Source organism: Gobius niger (genome assembly GCF_951799975.1).
Source record: "Gobius niger genome assembly, chromosome: 16".
Lineage (NCBI taxonomy): Eukaryota > Metazoa > Chordata > Actinopteri > Gobiiformes > Gobiidae > Gobius > Gobius niger.
Genome location: NC_136867.1, coordinates 11,413,082 through 11,441,052, shown reverse-complemented (window position 1 = coordinate 11,441,052; position 27,971 = coordinate 11,413,082). Strand labels below are relative to the sequence as shown.

Genomic DNA, 27,971 nt, shown 5'->3' with positions numbered 1-27,971 from the left:
GAAAGAAACAGTGTACAAAGTTTATATTATTTGTTTTCTAAAGCTGGTGTCCTCATACTCTGGGATTTGACAGGTACAAAACGTGGGAATAACAAAAAGTATAAAATGAATTTCCCTATTATCAGAAGGAGACAGCAAAGATGTGCATAGGAATAAGTAACAACCAGAAATAAACAGCTCGCAACAAAAGTAAAACATCATAAAACCATTACATTCAATAATATGATGATGCACAATTTTGATTATCTTTCATCTTTAAAACACTGAGGGGTTTTGAACCTCTTAGAATGATACATAAAAATATCAGTTTTAGTTCCCAAGAGCCTTGGTATAGCCTTAGCTAGCCTAAAAAGGGGAATCATTTAAAAAAACAAACATTTTTTCTTCCTTTAATTAGATCCACAACATAAAATTTACACAAGAAAACAAACTAATTTAGTCTTTACCAACCGTGACGTAAAAAAAAAGTCCAAATACAATCATGGGGCAGTAAAGTGCATATCATTGGCACAGTAAACGTCATTTAGTTGATGCTGGTCTCATAAATAACACAAAAGCTGACAAGGGGACATGAAGTCCTTACAGAGCAAATCAAAGATGCGTCTTTGTTTCTCGTCGTGCTCAAAGACAGTTTGCAATGTGTTCCTCCAAGTGTGTTTAAAGTGACCTCACTGAGGCTGCAGTAAATGCACTGGGTGAAAACCCCCAATACTGTAGATGGAAGAACATCCCAGAGGACACAGAGGTTTGTGATACAGAAAACACTCAGCTGGGTTCTGTTCACAGGCAGCACTGAGGGGAGAAGGCATCAAGAAAGTAAGCACTTACTAAAGAAATATAGAACCATTTTTAGGGACCTTTCAGCCATGTAGGTAAAACAGCGGCCTTTATTGATAATTAATGACTAAGCATTCGCTGTTTGCTCTCATCGTCTCTGACTTTATTACACACCAGTTGGTTAGAAGTGTGCAAGAGACTGGTGGGAACTTCAAAACTTCTATAGAATAGTTTCTGTTTTTGGAGAATCAGCCATGTCTACAGCAGGGAAAGTATGCAGAATCAATTACTTTATTTTTGATATGGTACATTCACTTTAGACGTCATGAAGACTGAACGGAAATTGGTATCCACTTAACAAACACTTCTCATATTTTTATTTCACAATTAGCCCAATGTAGTCCTTCAATTTGAAATGCATGACTTTAGCAATTCCAGACTAGACTCCTTCCTCTTAAATTTCTATTGGACAATTTCCCATTTCGTAGACTGTAGGGTACCTGCTCAGTATACAGCATAACAAGCGGGAATGGAAGCTAGTGTTAAGCCTCTGTGCTCAGTCGTCAGAGCCATTTATCTTTGTTATGTCTCACATTTCCTCCTTCCTGTGAAATGCAACATGCACACTGGAACGTTCACATCCAGCGACGGGTTCTGCAGACAATGATGGCAGGACAGGCCCGTGGTCCCAATCTTTTGAGAGTGCAGTCAGATGGGAGAGGGGAGGCGGGACCAAAGGAATGTGAGCGGTGGTTCAGGCCGTCCCACTGGCGGAGTAGGAGAAATGAGGGAAATGTGGTCTTCGGTCGCTATCAAAGGGTTCCATACAGTCATCTGGAAACAAATTAATCTATTAATACTATGTTTTCTTTGCATAATCAAAAACATTCTATTAGCACAGGATTTATATTTTAAAATTTCCAATACTGCTACTGCTATCAACACAGTATGTTTTAGTGGCACTGGTTTTCCAGAAGAGGGCAGACTCTTCCAAAGAGAGCCTAAGTTTTGGTTCTTGTTTCAAGCATGTGGGTGAAAATAAGGTTATATGCTCAACAACATTTTAAATATCAAAGAATAAAACTTTAATCAATAGGTCCATTATATGTGCCTCTAAGAATAAGAATATTTTATTATCAATCTGCATTGTTAGAAAATACCTTGTCCTGGTGGGGTAATTGTGATGGTCTGCGCAGTAAACTCCTCGTCGAAATATCGCGTGTCTGTCTCCGAGGTAACTTGGGGCTTGAATGGTGGGACCAGCTGTTGGGGAGACACAAACTTATCAGCACATCAGGGCCATCACTCAGGATGAGAGCAGTTTGTCTGAAAAGTCTGTACATTCACAGTAACCTTAAGATTTTATCGTGATATACGCCTTGTGGTCTTTGGAAGGTCAAATATTTGATAAGATGGTACTTGGTGAGAAAAGTTTGATAATCAGAACTCTGTTATCAGGGCACATTTGCGGTGCTTTGGCCGCATCTGAAGCTGATCATAAACAATGAAGAAACTGACCTTTTTTTCATATACATCTTGCCATTCAATTCCAGCAAAGAATTTATGTTGCATAATTTCTTTCGCATCTTCAGGTCCCCCGCCTAACCTGGATAAACCACAAGAAGGACTAGCATTAGGAAACTGGTGGGCTTCATCACTTCACTGAAATATGATTATATTGACATGAAATAGTGTGTTAGAAGGTGGCGGACCTCTGCATGGGGTCTTTCTTGAGAAGCCCGGAAAGCAGGGATCGTGCCTCGGGGCCCAGAGTTCGAGGGAAGCGGATGTCCTCCATGAGAATGAGCTCAAACAGCTTCTCATGATCTTGGTTGTAGAAAGGCAGTCTTCCACACATCATCTCATACATTACAACTCCCAGGCCCCACCAGTCGACAGCCCGGCCATAATCATTGTCTTCCAGCACCTAGAGGAGATATTACAACAAGTTTGGAGGTTAGACTCAGACAGACAGATTTAATAACAAATATATTGCACAGGTTTGTCAAAGCTCACACTGACACAATTCATACCGGCACAGTGGGCAACTACATTGTCCTGCTCACAGGCACAATGGCAGCATATGACGCTATACATGTCTGTGAAAACAGCAGCTTCAACATCATTTACCACAGTCCTGCACCTGCACTTTCCTTTCCTAGTCTCAGCTTTGGAGGCAGCATTAGCCAACACTGACTCACAACTCACATTAGGAGCATGGATAGAGTTTCTCTTGGAGCCCTGCATATTTAATCATCTCACAGCCAAACAAACAAATGTATATGCACAAATCAACCATGGCTTGACAAGACAAATGTTTGGCCACACATTCTTGGATATTACCAACTATTGAACCACAAGTACAGAATCCTGAAAATCCATTTGCCTGTGTCGCCTCAGTTCCAAATTAGACTAACTCTGGATGTTGTGCTTGCTGAACAGTAGAACCTGTTGCATGACTAATGTGCTGCTGAGCAGAGTTGTTCTAGGCTCTCCCGGGACATGTACTGGATTCTACATTGCCAGGCGGATGTTGAAGGTGAAATCCAGACAAGAAGTACAGTTTGTTCTCTTAAACCTCACACAGAATCATAACAGGTAAATCAGAGCTCAGAATAAAGAACGAGTGGATTAATAACATTAGATATGGACAAAAGTTTACAGGCCAAGAGAGTGGGTCTTGTGTCCGTAAAAGGAACAAAACCTTTAGCGTGCGTAAGCGTGCACACGAGTTTGTGGGTACGCTGCCTGCTGTGGCGGTGAGTGGTAAGCATCAAGGAGGACTCAGAGGGCAGGGGGAGTAACGTGAAGCCCGTTTGGGGCTAGGATTACTGGGCCGTCTCTATTTCCAGCACTGCTGTCGTGTGATTCACACCGTGCGACAGCTGGGCCTGCAGCTGCCCCATATAAGTAGAAGAGCAGCACAGCTGTGAAGCTGCCAGGAGCACAGGAGCCAAGCTCATCCCTCATATACGTAACCAGGACTGCCTACTCGGGCCCCAGCCTCAAACTAATACTGTTACACTGCCCCTAAGGAGTGCACACAAGGGGAGGAGAGAGCACGAAGAGGCACAGGCACTTTCTGCAGCTCTATAGCTATCATCTATGCAGCTTGCAAACTTGATAAACATCCATTTATCACATGCAGTAAGGATCTCAGATCAGTTTCAAAAACCTATATATAACCTATATCCACCTGTGTCTCTAAAGGTATTTCCCAACAGCCAATTCCTCTTCCAATTTTTATTCTTGCAAATACTTAAGGTGACAACATGAGTCTGCCCCATTGCTCCACAGGGTAAATGGTGGGGTTTTACAAGTTCTGCCTCCCTCCCTCTCCTATTCCTGCACTGGGTGGAATATTCCCAGACGTTACAGCATTCCTGTGCAGCACACACAACAAGGTCATTGTTTACTGCAGAACAACCTGTAACACTGCCTGGGCTGCACTCCATAGAGGCACTTGCCAGCGACCCTGTTGCCATGGAAATGCCCCCTGATGTCTCCCTGCTCTCTGCTGCTGAGGCCAGGGCTGTCAGACTGAGCTGCTTTGAGGAGGAGAGAGGAACAGACAGGTAGACTCTCAAGAATTCTAAACATTGTTTAGAAAAACATAGTAAGTTTTAGTGATGTGTTCACAACAAATTAGCATTCCTGATGTTACAGAGATTTAAGATTTATGAAGGTTTAGGTTAAGCTTTATTACCCTCCTCTCCAAGGTTTGTGATTTTTACACCTGTTTCAGGGCACAAGGCGCGCACAGCCCCAGTAACGCACAGCTGCAACAAACATTTCTTTCCAGTGCCGGAAGCTCACGTTTCATAAAGTGTTATAAAGTAGTCACCCCCCCTTCTTCACTAAACAGAAAATTCCAAATGGAGGCTAAAAAAAACTGAACAACAACTGTGTCAACACGGACCCCATCTTCCGGAAAACATTTTTATGGTGACAGGCAAGGGGCAACAGCAAACACTCGTATCCACTCACACACTCTGGCCCACAATACAATCTCATGTTACACGGCTCCCCTCTGACACTTGTCATACCTGCACGCAACAGAGTCACCACACCCCTCCCTGAACAGCAAATATGAGCGCAGGCCGCCCTGCCCTGGTCAAACAGCAACCATTAAATCAGACTTCAGCTGGAGATTAGAAAAGCATCCTGAAACAGCTGCATTCTCCCTCACATACTTCTCATTCACAGAAGTCCAACAACCCACATGGAGCTTTTTATTTAGCTTGTCACACTCAAACACAAGTGAGATATGAACCTTTTCTGAGACATATTAGACAATGGAAAGTAAATAGGATCAAAATGGAAAAAAATAGCAACTTTTCATCAACATATATCTATTGTTAGACAGAGATGTTTACCTCAGGGGCTAGATATTCTGGCGTCCCACAGAACGTTTTCATCGTGGCACCATCCTTGATTCCCTCCTTGCACAAGCCGAAATCTGTGATCTTTATGTGGCCATCTTTGTCCAGCATAAGGTTTTCCAGCTGAGAGACCATGCAGAGAAAAACCTCAAGTCAAGCAAAACTGTCTGTTAAATAAACATAAATAAATAATGTCCTATTGTTGAGCAGTATAGTGTTGTCAAAGGACATGTTCAGGCCTCTCACTGACTCCTAACTTAAAGTCACCTGGCAGCTGTAGCTCACACGTGGCTAGCATTGCCTGGTCAGAGTCAGCACATCCTCCAATCCTGCTACCCTGGCATTTTCTGGAGAACCCTAGCAGGCAGAGAGCCTGCCTCATAAACCCAAGGGAAAGCAAGGTGAGGGGGGGTGGGGAAAATAAGGGAGCAAGCTGCGCTGACCTGGCTGCTATAGTTGTATAAAGTGAAAGTTACAGGACGACAGATGTGCACTGCAAAACTCCATATATAAAGATTATATAATGATGATATAAACATGCTCACAGCACCGGTCTTCAACATCACTGTTTTAAATATCAGACTAAAGCTTATATCATTAGGTTGTGTTCATTTGTGTCCAGCTGAGTCAGAGTCTTGTTTGCAGGGAGGTTTGAGGTGTGATCTGGGGAAACAGATCAATACGTCCTGGACACTGGCATGGCTCTGGATGGAGGATGACCTATTTATATCCACCCTAGTGAAGTTTGAAGAGGGGACTCTGAACAAAGCCCTTTACCTTGAGATCCCGATAGACAACGTTTCTTTCAGAATGGAGGTAGTCCAACGCCGACACTATTTCTGCACCATAGAACCGTGCTCGCTCCTCTGAGAATACTCTGTCCCTCGACAGATGAAAGAAAAGCTAAAAGCAATAGGGGAGATAGCTGCTTAAATCATAGGGTATGACATAATGGAAACTCATCACTGTAGGTATGATTTAGGGGTTCAAATAAGCTTACCTCACCACCATTTGCATACTCCATCACAAAGCACAACCGGTCATGTGTCTGAAACGAGTATTTCAACCCCTAGGGAACAAGAACAAGATATTCATGTAGGTTGTGACTGTTGCAGATATTTGAACTTTACCCAGTCCTTTAAATGTCCTTAAACTAGCAAAAGACAGTGGATTTACTGTATGCCCATTCACATTCAACTTGTCTTCTTTATTCAGTATGTGGCTTAAATAAGGTGTACAAGGAATCCTTACTGTCAAGAACGGATGTTTTGAATTCTGGAGGACTCTGTTCTCAGTGAGTGTATGTGCCACTTCATCCTTAAAAACACAGACACAATGAATCATTGTGCATTCTCACTGTGGCCAATCATTTAGGTGCTCACTGTCCCAAAGTATTTAGAGCTTGGCAAGTTGGCAACCACTCACTTTAGCTACGATCACCTCCTTTTTTAGGATCTTCATGGCGTAGTAGCGTCCTGTGGCCTTCTCCTTTACTAAGATAACTTTGCCAAAAGTGCCTTTTCCCAGGAGTTTGAGGTATTCAAAATCATGCATAGTCTGCCAAAAGAAAGAAAGTTGTATCTGGTTACAAACAAGAAACATTGGCAAATTAGTGCCCTAACTAAAAAGGAAACGCTATCCCACCGACAACAACACAAAAGAATTTCACCCACGGTGCAATTTCCACTCCTGTAATGGTTTGGCCTATATGTGGTTGTGTCTGGGTTAACCTTTGAACCCACTTCCAAACAGAACGTTGGAAATGGTTATGTGGAAGACATCCAATCCAGTGACCTCGGATCTTTAAGTCATGACACATGTGGGGGCTGTGAAATCTGAAAGACATGCTATCTGGTGCTAAGCCACCCACAGATGACTGTAAAAACTAAAAAGGCGGCTTTAAGGAAGTCCTGCCTTTAAAAAAAACCTCCACTTCCCAACATAAAAGCTAGTATGAAACATACAGTACACCACCAAAAATGTATATCGCAAAGGAGAAATGTTCAGGATAAAGCCATACCACTTTGAGTCTAGGTTTGGTGAGGTAGACCTCCATGTCCATGGGGTCTGGAGAAGAGTCCATCATCTCCTCCTCTTGCTTCTGCAGGCCAACAGCCACTGCCTGGATGGCTTTAGTCCATTCTTCCCTAAAAAGGGGGCACAGGCAGTAAAATGATTACATCAGCCATTTGCCACCATGCAAGCCCAGCAGTCCCATCACGTAATTGTCTGCTTATCAACAGGAAGGCAATTTCAAGTGTGCGTTCTGCCAATGGTCTGGACACGTTTGCAGCAGGTGCATAATGATGAGTAAATGTGTGTTTGTTACAGTGCTCAACAGCACTGAAAGAGCAGAGGCAGGGCCTGTGCAGGTAAATGCCCTGTGTTTTACTGCTCTCTGAGCTGTGATGGGTGTGTGTCTTGCCTCTCCTCCGGGGTCTCCACATGGAAGGTGCGTTCGATGACAGTGGTCCACTGCAGGCAGCGGATGATAAATGTGTTGGGCTTGGGTCGTTCCGTCTTCATCAGCTGGCATTCTGACCACAGCCAGGGAGACGGGGAGGAGCAGAGAAGGGCCAGCGTGTGGGGAAGCAGAGGAAAAAACAGACACAGTTATAGCCATTTATCTTTATCGCCAACCCAACACAGAATGTTGGCCAATTTAGGAAAGAACAGGTGCACGACTAAAAGTAAAGAGCTCTGAACTTCAACTTGTCAAGTTAATACAACAAAAAAACACGCACACATTCCAGTCATCTCAATCAGAGTGCTAGATCAAAAATGACAAAATAGTGAAAACAAAAGACAAATCTGCACAGGCTGTAAATGCTCACAGTATGTATTAGCATCACCAGTGTTTTGGGCCGAAACGCTTGCCTGGCCTGCCAAACTACTTGCTTTTTCATAGATATTTCAAAGACATAGTCTGGGAGCAAGCATGATCTCAACGATTTCCCGGTGGGCGTGATTGACAGACGACATCAACCAATTAGAGCAACGCTAGATACATCGCAGTAACAAGCGGCAAGGAATGCTTCGAACGCTGCTTATTTCTATGGTTTTAGGGATTTTATATTTTACAAATGATTTAAAACAGACAAAAGAGCAGAAGAAAACAGTGTATCGGTCGCGACGCAGCCATCTTTAATGTTTTGGAAGAGTGCGTGGTGGTGACAGGTGACGGCCTCTGTCTCGAGGTGCATGATTGGACCGATGTGGGTAAAATCGTGAAATGCCCAGACGGTTCCTCTTTTGAACAGAAAGGAGGAGTGTCTGGCAGGCCAAGCAACCGAAACGCCTGAAACGTTGCTGTGCTGCTAATAAACATTAAAAAGAATACCATACTGTATGACATTAGTTAATTCACAAGTGTCCATCAGACTCACGCTCGGTCCTCGAGTTCATCCTTTGGCACTTGTACAGACAATAATCGTCTTGTAAGCACTTTGATAACAATCACTCACATTAGCCTCGTAGAACTATAGAAAGCCTTGATTTCCATCTGCACTTTCTTCGTATTAACATCTGTTCGCAAATGAAACATGTCAGCAAATATGTCAAAAAGTGGCACAAAGTGCCCTCTGTCTGATAGATGGACGACAGGGGTGTAGACCACCACTGAGATCCAACATGGCTCCATCAGGGCGAGTGTGTAATCCAGCTGCAGTCGCCCCGTCAGCAGCGTGGCACCATGTGTCCCCTGAAGAGGGGTCACAATAACCATAGCCACCAGTGGGAAGATGGAGCCTCGGAGCAGAGCCCAGATAAATACTTGAAATCAGGCGACTAATAGCTTCAATAACTCAAGAGTGTCGGGGAGGAAACATTTTGTTAAACAAACAGTATGCTCTCTAATTGCTGTGTTCAGTCATCTGCACAGCTTATCACAGCAGCTTTCTCTGATGTGGAGATGAAGCGGGCAGGCTGCTCTGGGCATTTGTGTTATTTTGTCATCGTAGAGTTTAGGAAGCCAAATGCTGCGGGTTAGTGATGGCCAAACACATTTAGATTTATATACTATTATGTAGCCACAAGTTTGTGTTACTTCGATACTTATTCTGTATAACAATTTCTACATAATAAGCAAGAAAATGAAATATCATCAGAAAGAGGGCAGGACAATAGGCCAATAAATAAAATATTTGCTTTTACAGGGGAACCTAAAACATAAAATACCATTTATGACAGGTCTACTCAGGAGTGGAAAAAGAATATTGGGAGAGATGCTTATTTAACATTTTAGCCGTTTATCATTAATTAAAAATGAATTTGAATTAATTAAAAATGCTGATCCAATGTCAAAACTTGACATTGAGGTTTTTTTTGTTTTAGTTTTTTAACGGGTGAGTTTTAGTACTCCCCTCCTGGAACCGCCACCTTAACGTGGTGGAGGGGTTTGAGCACCCGAATGATCCTGGGAGCTCTGTTGTCGGGGGTTTCGTGCCCCTGGTAGGGTCTCCCATGGCAAACAGGTCTAAAGCGGCGGGTCAGACAAAGTGAGGCCGTCCTTCTGTGGAACCATCACCTGCAGGAGGAGCCATAGGGGCTCGTGGAAACAGAAAAGTGGAAGAAAATGGATGGATGGAGTTTTAATACTGACTCGGTTTTCAGAGAGTATTTTGTGCACACTCTTTATTGAAGTATAAGCTCGCAACATAAGACTGCAACATTTGATATAAAAGTGGTGAATGTGTTCCCAGAGGCAGATACTCACGTGCTACAGAGAAGTTATTTAAGGGGGTTTCCAGCTGGTCTACATCTTGTGGACGCTCTTTGTAGCCAATGAATGTACCATCGCTCTTTAGGAGAAAATATCTCGGCCTCCAAGTCTTGATATATTCCCCTGAAATGACAGATTGTTTGATTAAAAAAAAACAAGATGAACACAGTTTGATGGTTAAAATCTCTTTGTTATAATACAGCGTGTTCTGCCTAAAATGGGCATATTAGAAGTGCCTTTATTTTAATGGAAGTGAAGAGCAGGACAAATGGTAAAGTCAACACCTTCTTCAGTCCTGCTGTCTTAGAAAATGACTCCAGTAATTTAGTATAACTCTGGAATTGTTAAATCAAACACCAGTCAGTCAGTTCCCATCATCAATCTTAAAGGTTTCCCTTTTATTAACTTTTTGACACCAATAACTCAAACTCGAATCCCGTCACCTAAACATCACATGCTTCAAACAAAGGTTTCCGCCTTACTGTGGCTCACGTCAGCCGTGACCCCAAGCCATGCATGTCCATTCCATTCACTTGCATCACACACATTTATATCTCGTAGCGGAGAGCAAACTCAATTTATTCTGGAGATGCTTCAGGAAACGCAGCACCAGATGTAGTGCAGTTGGCGAGGAGGGTGGGGGGAAGAGTACAAACCATAACAAGACAGTGGCACACAATAGAGTGGCACTTGCATGTTTATACAGGGGGAAAGTGCAATTTATTTTTAATTACGGTGCCGCATATTAACCCCATGCGGAGCCGGAGCAAGCTGTCCTTAATTGCCCCATTTCCTCAAACACAGAAGTGCGGTGTGTGCGAGAGGCACGTGTGAAAAATGAAAGAACAAGTGTGTAGCAAAAAAAAAAAAAACCAACAAATGCCCTTTTTTCAGAATTTGTCACTTTACCAAGACGCGTGAGGAAGTTGATATTTCTGAGCAATGACATTGGCTGCTAATAGGAGACGTTCCATATGGGTTAAAGTTTTCGACAAGGCGGACGACATGAGGCGATGTGAATCCAGCCTCTTTCTCCGGTTTCTACTGAACTTGTAAAAACCTAGAGCAGTCAACGGTTTGAAACACCTGATTTGCGGCAACTGGCAAAGAGGTGGCACCAATTACCCCGCCGGAGCAAACATCTGCAGCCAATGGTATATGCTTCAGTCTTAATAAACAGCAGATGTCCAATCCGGTAATGCATTTGTCATTGTGGCATAGGAGACTTCCCATCTAACGTGCGCAGAGTAAGTGTTTCATGCATTGAATTTAGATCTACTTTCATATCAAACACATTACTCTTGTAGATGTGTAATTGAAATATATTCCCCTCACCCTTAATTACCCGAATGAGTCGTTTGTCTGTTTTAGGCACCAACTTTCAAATATTTTCCTTTTCACACTTCTCTCGTGGGTGGCAACATGTGCACAGCCATTTATCACAAGGACCACTCCTCTTTTGTTTCCTGCACTGGTGCTTAATCTCACTAAAGGTGCCACATAGTGTAGTTATCAAGCGGGAATCAAGTGCCGGAGTCAAAAAACCTCCACCAAGGTGTCTGTTATTGTCAGCTGTGCCACAGGTGGAGGCTCGCCCTGGTCAAGTTCTGTCTGACCCACGTATTCCAGTAATAAAGGCAGCCACAGGCGGTCCACACTGCAGGCAGTATGAGACCAGCGCAGGCACGAGATGATGAGCCTCCTACCCAGCAATGTCAAACTAGGGCTGTGCAATTAATCGAAATTCGATTACGATTTCGATTATTACACTAAACGATTACAAAATTAGCATAATCGGGAGGGAAAAATTCAAATTTTCAATTTTTCTTTTTTCTTGCATTATTTCATGGCACTGGGATTATTTTCCCTTCGCATTTCACATGCCATGGCTCATGTTTTTGCCTGACACAAAAACAAACAGCGCTGTGTGATGATGTCATCAGGCTGCGCTGCTCAGTTTACTTGTGCAGGTGTGAGGGCTGGCCAGCAGGGGGCAGGTGTGAAACAGAGACCTCTCCTTAATCGAGGCAAACTTGAAATCATTTGTACTTTTATGACTGTTCAGAAAACAGAAAATATTCAGCATAGTTTTTGTTTTTAATTAATAAATATATAAATAAAATACAGTCTTTTTTTAAAGGCAACAAATAATCGTTTGAATAATCGTGATTTCAATTATGACAAAAATAATCGTGATTATTGTTTTTTCAATAATCGAGCAGCCCTATGTCAAACCCAACCAAAGAAATCTGTTCTCAAGAACATGCTGTAAAAAAAGGAAGTAGTGAACAACACAAACACCATAACCAACAATGCACATTTATTGTTGCCAACCAGCAGAGGAAATGTTTCATTGTGTGTACCTTACTCTTGAATGAAACCATATAAATGAGCCTTTGTGACATTTTCTGCTTGATGACTCAGATTTAGCAAATTCTGTATCTTAATTTAGTATTAGTCAAGATTGAGTCCAATAATTTAGGCAACTTTTCCCCCCCAAAGCAGTCGACTAAATCTAAAATCCATGTAGTCAATTTTACATTCACATTCACATTATGATCATATTTCAAGTACAAAGCACAAACCTTTTTCATGGGCATTTAATTTAAACGATATGAGGCTCTTTCAAATGACGTTTTCTTTCTATGTTTTCGAGTTTTGTTGTTTATAAAAACACACACACACATACACACAACACAGAAACACACATTTTTGTAATAGTTTTAGTCATGATGAACTTGTCTTCTCATTTAGTTTTAGTCAAATTTTAGTTTATGTGAGCATGCCATTCTTCATTTGAAAGCGAAGAACCTCCACTGAGCTTCAGCTGCTGGAAGATATACTATATTAAATTTCTAACTAGCTTTAATTAGAACTTAATTGGAGACAGCTCCCTAAATGTTCATTTCCAAACTGGTTTTAACCATGCGATCTGGGGCACGTTCTGCTTTCTGCTTGGATAAGTGCAAGAACCAAAGCCTCATATCTGCTCAGACATCTGTAATATTTACACACAAAGTTACACAACCGACCTGTAATGAAACTAATCAACTCTCCGATCACTGGTACAAACTTAGGTGTAGGACTCTTGAGAGCAGGATCCTACAACTTCCTCCCCTGTGACCACAGGCAGGTCATGTGACTGCAGTGGAAGCAGCATATCCGCTTGTCTGTTACCCTCACAAACTGTCTGCTGAGGACGTAAACAACAATGATGACCCTTGTCAGCTTCCTATTTACACCCATTTCCTCATCTTTGGCTTTTATTCAGTTCTACTTTTTGCACAGGCCTTTACAGTGCAGCTAGAAAGTGAAATGGCACGCTTAAAGACCAGTATTGGGCAAGTTACTTTAAAATTGTAATATATTGTATATTACTAGTTACAGTTTAAAACATGTAATGTGTTTGTATTACATATTACGGTTTCAAAACTGTAGCTAAGTTACACTACTTTGAGTTACTTCTGAGGCAAAATATAACCCCCCAAAAAAATACTAATAATGTCACTGAGCAAAAGTGCAGTCAAAGATTTCTCTTTCTTGACTTTCCCCATTCTTGTGTTTTGTTTTGGTGAGGTCAGGTATTCGCAGCTGCAGATCTTATACACCAACTTTCAATTTGATTTGGCATGCTGCATTTTATTTGGGGTTACTTTGGCATTTTTTCATTCATACATTTAAATGCACTTGTAACTCATGTTACTTGAATTGCAATGCCTTATATTTCCGATATTTTGTGTAAGTAATATGATATATTCCTTAGTTACTGAAAAAAGTAATACATTTTAGTACTCACAAGCATACTGACCAAAAATATCTGATAAAGTAATTTCTCACGTACAATAGTAGTTCACACGTACAATAGTAATAAAAAAAACATTGTGATCCTGAGACTGCTGACAGAAGATGATTGTTCAAAGACAAACATTAGTCTTTTTTGATGTCAAGAAATTCACCAAAACAGGAAATTGGTCAACAGACAGACTGGCCGCAACCCAGATAACAAAAGATGCTTACAGTAAATGCTACTAGTACTACATATGGCGTCAAATGATGGTTCAAATCAGGCTGCTGAGGCCCAACTCACAGAACGGATCTGACGCCTCATGAGAAATGGACGAACCAGGGGGTGAGAAAGATACACAGTATGCAAAGAGTAGTGCTGAGTGGAGCGCGAGTGAGACAGATCACTACATATGTTGCTCACATATGTAGGAGTGCGACTCACGGGGAGTGGAGTGGAGTGTGCCTGAGCCATGCGTACAGTCTATGTGCATGGGAGGAGCTGTCAGGCCCTGATAGAGTGTCTTTACATGACAAGCAGCTGCTGAAGTCTGGGATGTGCGCTGGGCAAAGTGGAAAATAATGAACGGAGGACCGGAGCCAAACACAACAGAATTCATCTTTATTTGCCAACTGCTGCGTGGCCTCATATGTGGACAGCGCCGCCACACTGCTGCTACTCCCTTTCAACAGTTAACACACATATCAAGGTGCAAGGCAGAAAACTGGACCAGCCACAGATGTGCACTACTTCAATTCGAAGACTTCCCTGAAACTGAACTTTATATATAATATAATCTCATTCTAGGTTTACATTTGTGTGGGTCTAATGGAGAAACATAAAAAAGTAGATCCAATAGAAGTGGACTGATTAATATTGGAGTCAGTTTCCGATGGGTGTCCTGTTATTACGTGACAATAAAAAGAATGCTGAGGTCCCAGCTGTTGACGTGTGTTAGCCTTTAATAAGATGCTTTATGTAGCATTCATCCCAGAGCCCCCAAAATTACAAGCCACACTATACAAACAATATGTGAACACTAACAGCTATGTGCCGTTTTAGCTGAATGACACTTTCAGTATTTCTTAAGTTAGAGAGAATGCACTGAATGTAGTGCAGGGGATCTAAGAGACACACAGACTGAGCTTGTGCCCACACCCAGGGGCTGGACTTCCTGATGGGGCTGCTGTTGGGGTTGTCCATTCATAGCTTGGGAAGAGAGGAAAGCAGCCAGTGGTGAGTGCATGAACTGTGCGAGTGCGAGAATCGGATGAGGATGGAGGGGGGCTCGGCGGAGGTTGAGGATTAGGGAATTAGAACTCCAAAGCGAGGGAGAGGGTGGTGGGGGGCACTTCTTTTGTTAGTTTTTCCTCAGCCGCCCCCGCTATCCCCTCAGCTCTTTTTCTGCCTGCTTCTGCCTGTAGGCTGCAGCTGCGGCTGCCACCCTGTGCCCTGCATCCCGATGAGCTGTGGTGCTCCCTGCTTTAGAGGAAGTGAAGCTCCCTAATATTGGAACCCCAAAAGTGCAAAGATCATTCCTCAGTAATTCTGTGCTATTTCCAGCACTTTTAGGATTCATGGGATCAAGTGGATTCTTAATCATCTAGATATTGGAGAAGAAAACTTCAATAACCAAACCTTTATTAAGCGTTCCTCATTCCCTGCTCTATCAAACCTCTATACAGCTGGACTCAGGCTTCAGCTGCCAGCTCAGCAGCGGCACCAACAAAACTGTGGGGAACCCTGGCCTTCATCACTTCCCGTCATCCCTCTTTCTGTGTGCTGCTGTTGCCGTCCCAGCAGGAAGAAAAGCAGGAGAGCAGGGGGGCACGATAGAGTCTGCCCCCTTTCTCACGCTAGTAAGAAAGCCCTCACTTCTTCTCTGGGGTGAGTGACACCTGCTGATTACCATAGAGACACTGTGGGAAGTTCCCCCTGCCACAGGGGCAGAGATTTGCCCCTCTCTCTGGGCAAACAGGCAGCCTGTGGATTAGTTAACTGCATTAGTGTGTGGCAAACAAACAAACACACATTGTTTAGAGCACATTAGCCTTTTAATGAACAGGGTCAAACAATCACAAACCTCTGGAAAAAGAAAGTGCCAGAAACTAGCACAGTGCAGATGTTTTGAAACTCTTTTAAAAGTATGACAGACGTCTTCTGAAAACTATTTGAAATATGCCCATCACTGTCAGCAGCAGAGGATGTAATGCATCTGAGCATAGAGTCAGCTCTGAGAGCGGACAGCTGAGCATCCCTTTCATCTGTTTGTGTTCCCTAAACGGGACAGCGGTACCACTGTGATTGATGTCAGAGACTGGGAGCTTTTCGCCAGGCCACAGCCGCTTCCGCCACGGCCTGATTTGTCAGCAGTACCTTTATCCTAGCAACGGCCTGTTGGGTTTAAAGCAGGGAATAATTTCTAGAGTATGTTCTTTGACAAAAGCAAATGATAGGCAGAGAGACGCAAGACACATTGAAACAGAGAAAGGGATGAAGCAATCAGAGAGATGGAAGCGACCAGAGCCTCACAGTTGCAGTGAGCAGGCGGACTCTGCACAGCAAAGTAAGCACACAGCAGGCTAATGCTGGAGGTGCCACCTCCCGCAGCCTCCTGGTCCTGCCACCACACCAGCCGGCCCCGCTGCCGACAGCTGCGCTGCTCTCATTTACTTCTCTCCAGCACATTTAGCACGAGGATGGCCTCCTATTACTCAGAGCAGGGGGTCCTGGTTGAGGGCCAGACACCCAGCCGAACACAGCTATCCTGGGGAGACACCCTCTGCTGCTGGACCCTGCCTCCAGGGGCAAGACCACTATCAGAAGCTTTTCCACTTTCATTGGCAGGGTTCAGCTATTCAGTACTTAATCACAAAGCCTCTGGTTTACAGAACTTGATTTCATCAGAAATATTTACTCTCACAGTTGCATAGTGTGATGCCCTTTGTAGAGGCCGACCAATACGGGTTTTTCTAAGGCCGATGCCGATAATTTGGGATGTTAATTGGCTGATGCTGACATGCTAGGCTGATATTTTAGGATGCAGTGAATGAATACAGAGATGTAAAGTGTCTTCGAGTGTCCAGAAAGCGCTATATAAAAGCTAACCAATTTTCATTGTGATGTTTCTCACCTCCCCTGTGGCCTGGGGAGTTTTGGGAGGACTCGTTTTAAAGCCTACTCTTTCCAATGCAAAAACGTGTATCATTTTCGGTCCCGAAAATATCGGCTTTTTTCGGCGATAGAGCGGCCGATAGCTAATATTGTAAAATCCCCAAATATCGGCCGGCCACTAGCCCTTTGTACTTACTTTAGACTTGTGACAGACAATATGTTCCAGTATAGCAATAAGCGTACAACATCAAGCCAGAGAGCTCCAATTAATGCAGATTTATTTTGTTGAGTAAACGAATAAAGGCCATAAAAAGAAGGCATGGTTTATCCAACTTCTAATCAAATTAGACAGAAAACTGTCAAAAAAAAGTGAGGACAGTCAATATTGCATAATATTACACCAAAATGCGTAACAAATGAGAGGTTGGGTTTCTAAAAATAAGCTTTTTTTTCCATGGCGCAGTTTGAACAGCTGCATGTTACATCAGCTTACAAGCACTGTATTTGCAAATACCTGAATCAATGTCACTTTATCAATCACCTGCACTATGACTGTAAACTTAGCACTGTCAACATTCTTTATCATTTATGTTCTGTTTATTTGATTTCAATTTGATGTTTTAACTTGATTATCTGTATTTTTTGTATTCATTGTACATAAGATACCTTTATTTACTAGAGCTGGGACAATCCAATACGTATCACGATACTCAGGGGCTGATCCGATACGTATTGCGATACAGTAATTATGATTTATAGCATTTACCTTAAAATGTCTTAAAAGATGCAGTCAGTGTCCAAAGTTTATAAACCCAATGCCATTTGACAGTTTTTGAAGTATTAAGATCAAAAAGTGCATTAACATAACATGTAACAAAGAGCTGCTGTTACTGGAAAACAAAGGAGTGCAGGATAAAAATACCTCCAAACACAAGTATTGCGATACTTGAAAAAGTATTGATACTTGGTATTGCAGCGCAAAGTATTGCGATCCAAATCCGATCCGATATTTTGTCCCAGCCCTATTATTTACTACTTGTTTGTACATTATATTGTTCTTCTTTGATTGCACTTTTCCCTGACTCCCTTAAGTGTTCTTGAGAACTGTTGTAACAAGTGACTTTTTTCCATTGTGAGCTCAATAATGTCCTATCTGGTCTTAACACCACAGTATTAAAGAGAACGGGCACTGTGCAGATATCTTAGATCAAGACACTACATCTAAATCTGCAGTGTATTATGAATCAGAAACTAATGTGTGAATTTGTGGGACATACCCACTCTTGCTATGAATCTTTCTGTGAGTTAACAAATTAACAAAAAGTGGCCATATTACAATAACAAACTCCTCTTAGACCTTTATACTCTCACATGCACTTTCATGGACCACCAACACACTGGCTGCGGGTGTCCACATGATCGCTACAGGAGCCAATCAGCTGATGAGCAGCAAAGCCGACCACGAGAGGCTCTGTGGTGTGGCTGTGCTGAGGCCGACAAGGTCACTGAGCAATGTTCTGGGAACATCACAAAGACACTGCACACTTCTGTGTGTCTCTTTTCTCTTTCTTTGCCTGTCCCTCCGCATTTCCCTAGCTATCTGTACTGGTGTTCAGTCCATTCACCCTCCTCTCACGCGTTGGAGCCAGCTGAGCGTGCTTCCCAAACTCAACAGTTGTTGTGGCCTTCGTTAGCCTAACGAGAGGGCCAGCTCTTTATACTTGTCAGGGAGCAAATGAGTCAAACAAACAGGGGCTAGAGATGAGGGGGAGGACAAGCGAGCGCTGTTCTGTTGAGCTTCACTGAGTTCTTGGCTGCAGTGCTTCCCTAGAAACTAGGAACCCACAATCTGCCTCTTTGATGTCAGATGATGCGCTGACTTTGAAGGAAACTTTGGAAAAACACACTTGCGAAAGGCAATAACATGTTACATGGTCTGTGAGGCTACTAGAAGCCGAAGGTATATTCAGAATTGTATGGGTTTACAATGTCAAGAAGGTGCCATTTGGGGACACATAACAACTGGTTATGAGAGAAACAACAAAGCTACAGTGTTCTTGCAAGCTTGTACTGTGATGTAGTCTGCACATAAGGCACTGGGCAGTGTCCTGTTGACAGTCTTAGGTCTGCTCATTACACTTTTGCATATGCATGTCCAGCCGTACAAAGTAGACATGCATAATCCTACTTGACTGTGTTGAAGTGGATGTTTAAACGTTCCTTCCTAAACAGATAACATGTCACCCCAGGCAGTGATCACAATCCAGACACATCACGGCATGAGGCGTAAGTAGAAAGTATGAAGGTGTGTCCTTCAGAATGAGATCATCAAGTGCACACAGGCTGTCTGGGACACACGTACAGAGCACTTCAAGGATGAGAATCTGCAACTGTAATGACAGGGTACTACACAACTGTACTCTGTGCACTCTCACTTTCTTACTGACAGAAGATTAAAAACAAGTACATCATTATCACAGAGAGGATAAATAAATAGATACAAATGAATAGAAAAGTTGATGGACTAAAAAAGTAAATTCAACAGTGCACAAGAAAGAACATAGCAGTCTCCAAAGTCCTTTACAGTGCAAACAAATAATATTTAAAGAACTAAATCCATTCCAAATAAATTTTAAGATAATCTGTACAAATCTACATCTGAAACGTGTTGCAATCACAAATACATTGAGGCATATAAAAAAGGATGCTCCTCTTCACACAAAGAGATTCTAGTGGGTCTGGGGCACAGTGCAGAGTCTCGGTTTGATCTTATGAAGAAGAAGTGAGGGCATTGATGGATATTTTACGAAACAATTAAATTAGTATTTTGAGAGCACGCATGGGAGTAATGAGGATGCTGCACACTTGAAGCTGGTCATTACTATGCCCACTAAGTGATGTGAGTCACTTGGGTGGCGCCACCACATAAAACCCGAGTCAAGGTGCTCCCACAAGTCTGCTCTGTGGATGGACAGGACAGTCCGCTGTGGATGGAAAGGACCGTCCTCTGTGCTGGTCTGCTCAATGGATGGACAGGATGTTCTCTGTGCTGGTCTGTTATGTGGATGGACAGGACAGTTCTCTGTGCTGGACTACTCTGTGGATGGACAGGACAATCCTCCATGCTGGGCTGCTCTGTGGATGGACAGGACAATCTTCCATGCTGGGCTGCTCTGTGGATGGACAGGACAGTCCTCCATGCTGGGCTGCTCTGTGGATGGACAGGACAGTCCTCCATGCTGGGCTGCTCTGTGGATGGACAGGGACAGTCCTCTGTGGATGGACAGGGACAGTCCTCTGTGGATGGACAAGGACAGTCCTCTGTGGATGGACAGGGACAGTCCTCTGTGGATGGACAGGGACAGTCCTCTGTGGATGGACAGGGACAGTCCTCTGTGGATGGACAGGGACAGTCCTCTGTGGATGAACAAGGACAGTCTTCTGTGCAGGTCTGTTCGGTGGATGGACAGGACAGTCCTCTGTGCTGGTCTACTCTGCGGATGGACAGCACAGTCCTCTGTGCTGGTCTACTCTGCGGATGGACAGGACAGTCCTCTGTGCTGGTCTGCTCTGCGGATGGACAGGGACAGTTCTCTGTGCTGGTCTACTCTGTGGATGGACAGGACAGTCCTCTGTGCTGGTCTACTCTGTGGATGGACAGGACAGTCCTCTGTGCTGGTCTACTCTGTGGATGGACAGGACAGTCCTCTGTGCTGGTCTACTCTGTGGATGGACAGGACAGTCCTCTGTGCTGGTCTACTCTGTGGATGGACAGGACAGTCCTCTGTGCTGGTCTACTCTGTGGATGGACAGGACAGTCCTCTGTGCTGGTCTACTCTGTGGATGGACAGGACAGTCCTCTGTGCTGGTCTACTCTGTGGATGGACAGGACAGTCCTCTGTGCTGGTCTACTCTGTGGATGGACAGGGACAGTTCTCTGTGCTAGTCTACTCTGTGGATGGACAGGACAGTCCTCTGTGCTGGTCTGTTCTGTGGATGGACAGGACAGTCCTCTGTGCTGGTCTGCTCTGTGGATGGACAGGACAGTCCTCTGTGCTGGTCTGCTCTGTGGATGGACAGGATGTTCTCTGTGTTAGTCTGTTCTGTTGATGGACAGGATGTTCTCTGTGTTAGTCTGTTCTGTGGATGAACAGGACAGTTCTCTGTGCTGGTCTACTCTGTGGATGGACAGGACAGTCCTCTGTGCTGGTCTGTTCTGTGGATGGACAGGACAGTCCTCCGTGCTGGGCTGCTCTGTGGATGGACAGGGACAGTCCTCTGTGGATGGACAGGGACAGTCCTCTGTGGATGGACAAGGACAGTCTTCTGTGCAGGTCTGTTCGGTGGATGGACAAGGACAGTTCTCTGTGCAGGTCTGCTCTGTGGATGTACAGGGACAGTCTTCTGTGCTGGTCTGTTCTGTGGGTGGACAGGGACAGTCTTCTGTGCTGGTCTGTTCTGTGGATGGACAGGACAGTCCTCTGTGCTGGTCTGCACTGCGGATGGACAGGACAGTCCTTGGTGCTAGTCTACTCTGCGGATGGACACGGACAGTTCTCTGTGCTGGTCTGCTCTGTGGATGGACAGCAAGACAGAGCCCTTGCAGGGCTCCCTTCTGTGCAGTGGCGATAGGGCGCCATCTTAGTGACAGTGACGAGACACTAAACGCCTTCCTGTAAAGAGGCCGGCACATGCCCTCCCATCAAAGCACACACTCTGACACTTCAGAGGGCACAGCTGCTGGTTTCCAAGGCCTGCTTGTTTGATAAGATGTGTACAAAACTTGAAGGAAGTCAAGGATACAGAAATTGTGCGGGCACACGCGCACATACGCACACATTATTTTAGGCCATTTAACATTAGAAATGCATGTTCAAGAGTCGTACATTCTTCTGAATAAAAACTGTGCCTGTCTGAGATCCCTTTATCCCAAAGAGGCGGAACCTTCCCATTTTAGTATGGGAAGGTTATTTTTTTTGTGTGCTAATTAATGTGTTATTTTGCATGTTAATGAACATACAGTACATGGACACATGCATGTAAACACGACACGCTAGATTGTAACCATGGGCTGATTTGTATCCGTTTTGCCCCACATTTGCTCTCTTAAACACACTTTCATTCGTCCTGGTGTGTTGTTTTTAGTGGTAGGGGAAACCGGAATACCTGGAGGAAACCTACGCAGAAAGGCCCAGTCCAGGTGGGAAGCGAACCCGGTACCTTCCTGCTGTGAAGCACAAGCACTAACCACTGTGCTACCGTGTCTACAGATGCCATGCAGGAGCAACAAGCTCCCAGCACTCCCGAGTCAGAGGCTCCGTTTCAACTCTTTCAGAAAGGCCTGCTTCCCTGGCACATAGCCCAACAACAGTTTTGGCACCTGGTGGTACAACTGGAGGTGGCGAGCTTGTATGCGATGGGGGGGCTGCAGCAGTTTGAAGGCACATATATAAGCTGCTCAAAGCCAGCAGGTATGCAAGGAATGTCTTTTCGTCCAAACAACAGGCTCACGCCCGGCAGTCACACCGAGCCATATAACAGTAGAATCAGATGCAATGAGAACTCTGCATCTGGAGCCTTTGAGAGTATTTCATATGCTTACTGTATCGCTTTCATTAATGTTGCTGATTTTTACAGCATGGATTTATGGAATTTATGGAATATTTTCAAAATAATATAAGAGTGTGTTCAAAATGGTCGTTTTAATGGTCAGAGAGAAAGTAAAGCTTTTAATTAAAAGAAAAACCAAAAGCATACCCTTTTTCTTAACTGATCCTCGGCATTATTTATCAAAAATAAATATTCACCTCTTTTATGGAGCCACCCCTCTTTGACGATCACCACATTGGTCATGTTGGTGGGCAGAGCTGAGGATCCAGGGTTCTCGATGAGAGAGACACAGCTTTAAATTCCCAGGATTTCTTCTCTGGCCCTTTTGTTGGAGCCAGCTGTGCAGCTGCTGGAGCAATGGTGTATCCTGCAGAAAAAGAAGAGTTTGGATATGTTGGGTCTGGGTGAAGTAGTCGTCAATAAGTAATACAAATGTGACTCAAATTTCTGTATGATATTGACCAAGAAAACATCTACAAACGATACATTTTCAAATTTGTCGTATACAAGAGGAACTTTATCTTTATGGATTTCCTTTTTTAATAATTGTAATTACACTATCAAAATGGCTGAACACTTTTTTAGCACAGCACATAATGAAATAGTTCTCAGAATGTAGATAGAATGAAACAGGGAAGATGTATGGTTTTTGAGTGTAGTCATCTGATCTATACCAACAGCACTGTTTTTTCATAAAGAGCCTGTTATTCAGTAACAGTATGTATGTACCCAAAGCTGCAGGCGATCAAAACCAAAACACTTGACCTTTTCATTCACCTCTTCTTTAGGATATATTGTAAGACAGCTTTGAATGTTGGGTATAAGCAAAAGAATGATCAATGCAAGTCCTTGTTCACATAAATGTCACTTACAGCAGCAGGCAGTTCCTGCCTCTGGACTGAAATCAATTAGCCTGCTGCTGCCCAATCAGACGAAGGCCATCATGAAAAGCTCTGTCTGGGCCGCCTCGTCCAGCACACAGCTAAGACAACAACAGGAAGTGGATGTGACTATTGACAGCTCATATCAGTAGACTCCAGGCTTATTTTATGCATCAGAATAATAACAGCTATTTATTGCTCTGTGAATCACTTACTGAAATGAGCAACCTTTTGTTCAGGAGTCAGTTTCTGTTCACTGCAGTTGTGGTGCTTGTGTCACACTTAAGTGCTGGGTGAATCTCTGAGGAGGACTTCAGAAAAAACAGTAAGTGGTCTTAAAGATCACAAACTGCCAGAGGCCCCTGGCATTTACTGTGGATCCACGCTGGATTCATCGCAAACAAACTGAAGTGTACAGCGATGCACAACAGCGAAGCCACAACAGAGCACTGCTGTTTTAATGGACGAGACCTGTTGCCTCTGCGGCCTGTGTGGAAAAGCTGGGCAGCTGCCAGTGCTGCAGCCACTGAATGAACCCAGTACCCAGACAGCAGGTCACATGGTCCAGCCTGCCCGCCCACTGTCACTGCAGCTTCAATCATTCATCTTTTTGCTGCTGCTATGGGACCAAGCCATTCAATGCAAATCAGTGTCATGCACAAATGATGCCACACACTGAGCTTGTCATCGTGCCAAAGAGGCCAGAGTCATGTGTTTACAGCAGGAAGCACAGAATCAGACCAACATCATCAACCACTTCCTTGATCGCAGATCAATATAATTCAGCTAAATTTGCTGGTGTTAGATTAGTAAATAACCAAGTGCCAACTACTTGTATTAAGCTTAGTGTCATTGTAAAATAGTTCAAGCTAACTTCTGTTGACATGAACAGTCTCCGCATTTAAACCTGTTTTCTATTAAACATCACAATGGAAGTACAAAACTATGCCCAAGTTCCTCTTTCAAGTTTCCTGAAAACACTTCACTAATGATAAGAATAATGCTCGTCGCTGTAGCTAAATAGCAAACCACAGCTACCTTGAACAACAACATTGATTTGCATTTCATAACCTCATTTTTCACTTCATCTCATCCCAACAAAAACAACTTTCAACCAACAAACTGACTGTGACAGGGTGTATTTCTGAAGTTTTATGATGTGTGGAGTGCCACTGGATGCTGATCCTTTGAAGTACATCTCTCTCAGTGATAGTACAGTATACACATGGGCACAAAAACTCTTGTGTCAAACAACATTCCTTGGATTCTGCACGTAACTGGTGGCACATTTGCGTCAATGGTGCTGTGAGGGGATTGGGTAGGAGGTGGTATTTTCTAAATAGAACAAGGAGAGCAAGTCATTACGCCAGCCTGTTGAGTCTTCTCCGGGTCACATGCCAAGTCGTCCTGCATTGACACAGTAGACCAAACTAGTCTCATGACCAAAAAAACATTTTGACACTCAAGTGGTTTCATAGACAAAATGCCTGGAGACAATTTATTCTGTTGCACAACATGAATGCTTCCATGCAGCAAGGATGAAGCATTTATCAAAGAGAACCATCACTATCTAATTCTGTGGCGGCATTATTTACAAATGCACCATAAAACCTTATTTATTCTGCGTCTTGCAACATTTATAAAACAGTGAAGGCATTTTTCGGAAAACCATAATCAAGAAGGATAAATAAATGCTCTAAAGCCACATGGTAATAGAGGGGAGCATCATTACAACGCATAACTGCACCAAACAGGTAAACAAAGAGTGTTAGGCCCATAACAATGAATGAGGTGCTTGTTGAGCTCATTGTTTTCATTTGCCTCCCGGTCCCAAGAGCACAAAGATTTTCCCAGTACAGGAGAGAAAGGAGAGCCATTTGCGAATGTAGATATTTTGGTCAAAGGGCTGAGTCTCCAAACTGGTCATTGTCAGAAATGAATGGTTAACATGTTCAAGAGTCGAGCCACAGTTGTTTGTGAAGAATCTGCTGCTCGCCTGGCTTTGTTACAGACTTCAGTAAGCCCGTGCGCCCTGCGAACTAACTTTTTGTGTCAAGTTCGGAAAGTACCTCATGTCAGGTTTGCATTTAGCAGCAGAAAAGGATATGAGGCCTAGCAGGGCAGCTTGGGTGAGAATAACCGCATCCCATGTTAAGTACAATGGGGACCTACCCTTAGCTGTCGACCTCTTGTAGTTAAGCAATGCGAAGGAAACGTGGACATTTACCTGGGCAGGGCTTTCAATAACGTGTCCGTCTCATTATAGGGAGCTGTTTCGGTGGTATTTTACGTAGATAAGTCCTTCAACAATCTGGACAAAAGTGCTCTCATTTACTCCGTTTCTGTCTTGCCTTTCTTCCACTACACCTCCCAAACGCGCTGTCTGCAATGCCTCTGTGGCTGCGCGCCTCTCCTGGGCCCTAGCGCCGACTCTTTAGCAGCACCACAGCAACACGAGTCCCATTGAAGAAAGAAAGTTTCAAAACACATGCACACACACAAAAAAAATACCTTAACAGCAGTGCGGCTGCTGCAGGGACTAATCCTGCGTGGCCTCGCTGAACCCTGGGCTGTTTTATCTACACCGGTGGTTTCCAAAAGAGGAGAGGCCCTGTGAGCTGCGCATGAACATCTGGGCTAAAATGAAAGTCAAATGTTGTTAGCCCAACGTCTTGGACTAAACTATTGTTATAAAGCAAATACAAATAAACTTAGCATGCAAATGTAGAAACATGTTTTGACACACATTCTAACCAGAGAAAATAAATATGAACAATTCAAAGAAATCATCTCTTTTCACTGAATGTTTTCTCTTCCCAGGCCACAATTCAGATCAAATCAGGACTAAACCGGGTCTTAAGAGTCTGAATTGTATCTAAATTGGACCAAATTATGTCAAAACTGGATGTAAACAACCAGAAAAAAGACAAAAATCAATATCTAATCTTTCATGAATATAATCTAAAATTGCTGATTACCCTGTGTACCATGTGAAGAAGTACAAGTACCAAAGTACAATTACTGCAGTTTGAAAACTACAGGCCTATGCCCTAGGGGCTATACCCCACATTTCCTTCACTATGTGTTTATAGCTTTGCTTGTAGTTCATAAACTAAGTGTGTTTTATTAAGCAGCTGGTAATATACAAATGCTACATATTAAATTTTTGACTATGACAGAGGGATTGTCCTCTTTTGGATGCCACTTTGCATGTAACCCAAGGGAAATTATATTAAAAATCATATTTAACTATAATAGGTAAGTGGTGTTTGCAGAGTGCATGGGCACAATATTGTCCCTTTGTTCTTTGTCAGCAGTGGTTTTGATTTATGGAGATATATTTTACGGGGGCTTCTAATTGTAAAACGTTGCCAAGATGTGCTGAGGCAGGCTGTCCTTGTTGTGGACCAAGTGTGATGACATTTAAAGACACATTAGCTTAAAAGTAAAGTTCAGAATCAGACAAACCGTTTATGGATGCATGCGCAAATTCTCCTGCGGCACCAAGACATGCAAGTGGAAACATTAGCAGTGCTAAGTAAGGGAATCAATGAACTAATGAATGGAAAACAAGAGCTCCTCTGGGTATTATCTCAGAAATACAGTGTTTATAAGTGTATTCTTCCACTGATGATCCACACTCATCAGAAGGTGGAAAGGCAGGAGTTAAACCAGTTGTGAGGCAGGTATGGACAGGCCAAGACGCTTGTTAAATAGAGTCAGCCACCCTCAGTATGAAATGAAACAAAGCCTTTCTCATATCAATAAACACACTTAATAGACACTGGGATACAAACAGTAAGCATTTTATAGACTACCTGTAAACAATATTACATTGAAAATAATAACAATAATAATGGCTTACTATTTGTACTGTATGCACTTGCTATTCTATTCAAGCCTGTGTTACCAAGTTTCTCAAAGTGCCAGTCATTATTCATTCAGACAATACTCAGTGGTGGTAAGCTACTATTGTAGCCACAGCTGCCCGTTGGGACTGTCGAAAGCAAGGCTGCCAATCTGCGCCATCAGCCCCTCTGACCACCACCAACCACTCACTCAAACTCTCTTTCTTTCTGGCCTTTTGTACATATTTTTAGTGGTAGGGGAACCTAGAGGAAACCTACGCAGGCAAAACATGCAAACTCCACCCAGGGGATCAAACCCGGGACCTTCTAGCTGTGAAACAAAAGCACTCAAAATAACAATATATAACCCATATATTCCTCATTGCAGAAAAGACCTTATTCTAATATGTCTATTCTATTTATTTTGCCAATTTGATCCAGGTAGTTTGTGACTGTATCATAGGAAAATACTGTATAAAGGTTTCTAAAGAGCCCAAATATTATGGATGCGAAGCATTGAAGAAGTCCATCTATTTGCATCTACTTGCTTTTCATTGTTGACAAAAAAAAGGAAAGAGAAACTTATACGTTTAATATACTACATATTAAATATCAAAGAAACTGTTAGTTTATTTTATACTTAATATGAAGTATTAAATGTATAATCCATGATGACTATAATCCATGCCCCAACGGTTACAAATACAGTATATGGTTACATGATTTCTCTGTCAGTACAAATGAAGAAAGATAAAACTATGTTGTCAGAATATAGTGTTGCAATTGTGGTCAGATCAAAGGACTTTAAAGGTTACATCTGTGAAACCAATCACCAAGAAAACATGATCATCAGGG

At 43.1% G+C, this 27,971-nt stretch overlaps 1 protein-coding gene across 1 annotated transcript; it reads right to left on the bottom strand.

Moving 5' to 3' along the window:
- On the bottom strand, positions 1-25,657 carry akt1 (v-akt murine thymoma viral oncogene homolog 1). The gene is made up of 14 exons (XM_079572915.1): positions 25,496-25,657; positions 22,585-22,754; positions 9,874-10,002; positions 7,585-7,696; positions 7,180-7,306; positions 6,585-6,716; positions 6,411-6,476; positions 6,160-6,228; positions 5,937-6,062; positions 5,154-5,282; positions 2,490-2,704; positions 2,296-2,383; positions 1,938-2,040; positions 1-1,611 (listed from the first exon to the last, which is right to left on the bottom strand). The coding sequence occupies exons 2-14, from the start codon at positions 22,628-22,630 to the stop codon at positions 1,532-1,534; spliced, it is 1,422 nt and encodes a 473-aa protein (XP_079429041.1). The 5' UTR covers positions 22,631-22,754; positions 25,496-25,657; the 3' UTR covers positions 1-1,531.
- Positions 25,658-27,971: the final 2,314 nt, after the last annotated feature.